This window comes from Carassius carassius, chromosome 12 (assembly GCF_963082965.1).
Source record: "Carassius carassius chromosome 12, fCarCar2.1, whole genome shotgun sequence".
NCBI classification, from domain to species: domain Eukaryota; kingdom Metazoa; phylum Chordata; class Actinopteri; order Cypriniformes; family Cyprinidae; genus Carassius; species Carassius carassius.
The window spans coordinates 10,586,578-10,590,052 of record NC_081766.1 but is presented as its reverse complement, the minus strand read 5'-3'; the positions used below and the strand labels follow the sequence as shown (position 1 = coordinate 10,590,052).

At 36.5% G+C, this 3,475-nt stretch overlaps 1 gene segment (V, D, J or C); it reads right to left on the bottom strand.

The window, feature by feature from the left end:
* Nucleotides 1–611: 611 nt before the first annotated feature.
* Nucleotides 612–1,481, bottom strand: LOC132154170 (T cell receptor alpha variable 13-2-like). The segment is given in 2 exon segments: nucleotides 612–1,217; nucleotides 1,320–1,481. Coding segments are annotated over 2 exon segments (396 nt in total).
* Nucleotides 1,482–3,475: the final 1,994 nt, after the last annotated feature.

Here is a 3,475-nt window from a genome sequence, read left to right as displayed (position 1 = left end):
GTCACATGTTTGTCTGGCTGATCAACTGTGTCCTCTGAATTGCACTCTGTGAAGGTTTAAGAATATATAATGTAAAATACAATACAAAATATAAACAACTTACTTGAATATGCAGCTGTATTAAATGAAAATCCATACCATGAATGAATAGTGCGAAGAGAAATATATTCATCAACCTGTTTGACATGACTGTATCTATGCTGAAGTCCAGATAAATCACGGAATATGAACGTTTTGTTTTTGTTATTATAATGATAATTCAAGGAGGAGCTTGTGGAGACCAATGAAAGCTGCCATATCATCAAATGTAATACTGAGCACCTACTGCCATCTTCTGGTTCACTGCAAGTATTTTGCATAAGTAGCATCTTAAGTATAAGTTGTCACCTTTTTGTAATGAATACTGGGGTTCTCTCTTCAGATAATGTCTACAACAGAAAAGCCATTGCTACTTTTACTATATGAGCAGCTCAACTTGACAATGTCCCTTCCTTTAGGGATTATTTCTGTCATTTGAGACATTGACAGAAACAATGAGAATCAGTATGAAGCATCTGTCCATGTTCAATCAGATCAGTTCAGACACAAACACACACAGGAACTTCCTGCTTTATAAAGGCATGACTTAAATCCTTAATGTCTTCGCATTTATCATTTTCATTTTTGACTGATGAAAATATGAAAAATATTAGGTATTTATAGTCTAGTTATTTTATTTGTTTAAAATGTAATCAGAATTTGGAACAAGCAGGAACTTCATGTGAATGTACAGTATTCACTATACTGTATTACACATGGGAATCATTTGAGATAATTTAACATTCATTTGTATTATTTCTTGCTTTTTTTTTCTCTTGTCTCTCATTGTAACAGGTTTTTGTAGAGAGTCGATGTGTTTCCTGTCACTGTGGGCTGCAGAGCACAGTAGTACAGAGCAGAGTCTGATACAGCAGCAGAGGAGATCTTCAGATCTGCATGGATTTGTTCCTTTTTTTCAGGTTTAACAGAGATTCTTGGATCTACAGCAGACACGGCAGGTACTTTTGAATTACTGTAGGTGAGTACAAGAAATTCAGGTTTTGATCTTTCATACTGACGGTACCAGTAGATATTATCCGAAGCTCCAGGTGATTGACTACAGGACAATACAATATCTGATCCCTCTTCATAAAAAACATCAGTTTTGTTTGTTTTGATGACATTTCCAAAGACAGCAGCTGAAAAAGAAAACATTAGAATAAGTACATTTGTAACTACTACGTCTTTTTTTTTTAAAGAAAACATTTTAAAAAATAACAATGAACCAAATAAATACACACCTGCTGAGGCACAGAGCAGTATAATTGAATAAAGATCCATTGTACAAGTGTACACTCTGAGAAGAATCAGAATGAATAGTTTCTACCACAGTCTCTGTCAGACAGAATTAGATCATGTCAGGTCTGTGAACACTGAGTCCCTCCTCTCTGAACCACATGATACCCAAGTTCAGTGATTTCAATTCTGTTCTTCATTGCTGTAGTTCCCAGTGATTCTCTGAGAACACTGCCATCTTGTGGCACATTACCTGCATAACGTGTTACTCATGATAATGCATTAGAACTTAAACTATACATTTCTTTGTATGTATTTGATGTAATTAACAATATTGCATTTCTTAATACACTTTTGAATTTCATATTTATTTAAATTACTTTTAATTTGCAATTTTGCACAAGTAGACTTGGATTCAGAAGCTTTTTTATCAGATTATATATCTATTACAACCCGAATTCCGGAAAAGTTGGGACGTTTTTTAAATTTTAATAAAATGAAAACTAAAGGAATTTCAAATCACATGAGCCAATATTTTATTCACAATAGAACATAGATAACGTAGCAAATGTTTAAACTGAGAAATTTTACACTTTTATCCACTTAATTAGCTCATTTAAAATTTAATGCCTGCTACAGGTCTCAAAAAAGTTGGCACGGGGGCAACAAATGGCTAAAAAAGCAAGCAGTTTTGAAAAGATTCAGCTGGGAGAACATCTAGTGATTAATTAAGTTAATTGATATCAGGTCTGTAACATGATTAGCTATAAAAGCTTTGTCTTAGAGAAGCAGAGTCTCTCAGAAGTAAAGATGGGCAGAGGCTCTCCAATCTGTGAAAGACTGCGTAAAAAAATTGTGGAAAACTTTAAAAACAATGTTCCTCAACGTCAAATTGCAAAGGCTTTGCAAATCTCATCATCTACAGTGCATAACATCATCAAAAGATTCAGAGAAACTGGAGAAATCTCTGTGCGTAAGGGACAAGGCCGGAGACCTTTATTGGATGCCGTGGTCTTCGGGCTCTCAGACGACACTGCATCACTCATCGGCATGATTGTGTCAATGACATTACTAAATGGGCCCAGGAATACTTTCAGAAACCACTGTCGGTAAACACAATGCGCCGTGCCATCAGCAGATGCCAACTAAAGCTCTATCATGCAAAAAGGAAGCCATATGTGAACGTGGTCCAGAAGCGCCGTCGTGTCCTGTGGGCCAAGGCTCATTTAAAATGGACTATTTCAAAGTGGAATAGTGTTTTATGGTCAGACGAGTCCATATTTGACATTCTTGTTGGAAATCACGGACGCCGTGTCCTCCGGGCTAAAGAGGAGGGAGACCTTCCAGCATGTTATCAGCGTTCAATTCAAAAGCCAGCATCTCTGATGGTATGGGGGTGCATAAGTGCATACGGTATGGGCAGCTTGCATGTTTTGGAAGGCTCTGTGAATGCTGAAAGGTATATAAAGGTTTTAGAGCAACATATGCTTCCCTCCAAACAACGTCTATTTCAGGGAAGGCCTTGTTTATTTCAGCAGGACAATGCAAAACCACATACTGCAGCTATAACAGCATGGCTTCGTCGTAGAAGAGTCCGGGTGCTAACCTGGCCTGCCTGCAGTCCAGATCTTTCACCTATAGAGAACATTTGGCGCATCATTAAACGAAAAATACGTCAAAGACGACCACGAACTCTTCAGCAGCTGGAAATCTATATAAGACAAGAATGGGACCAAATTCCAACAGCAAAACTCCAGCAACTCATAGCCTCAATGCCCAGATGTCTTCAAACTGTTTTGAAAAGAAAAGGAGATGCTACACCATGGTAAACATGCCCCGTCCCAACTATTTTGAGACCTGTAGCAGAAATCAAAATTGAAATGAGCTCATTTTGTGCATAAAATTGTAAACTTTCTCAGTTTAAACATTTGCTATGTTATCTATGTTCTATTGTGAATAAAATATTGGCTCATGTGATTTGAAAGTCTTTTAGTTTTCATTTTATTAAAATTTAAAAAACGTCCCAACTTTTCCGGAATTCGGGTTGTAAATCTACTATAAAAATTAATCACAGCTACAGTTTATAGTTTATAGTTGCTGTTTTAGTATTTGTCTCTTTGTGTCATTCTTTTTCAAGGACTTGATTTGAGATGTCAAAAGA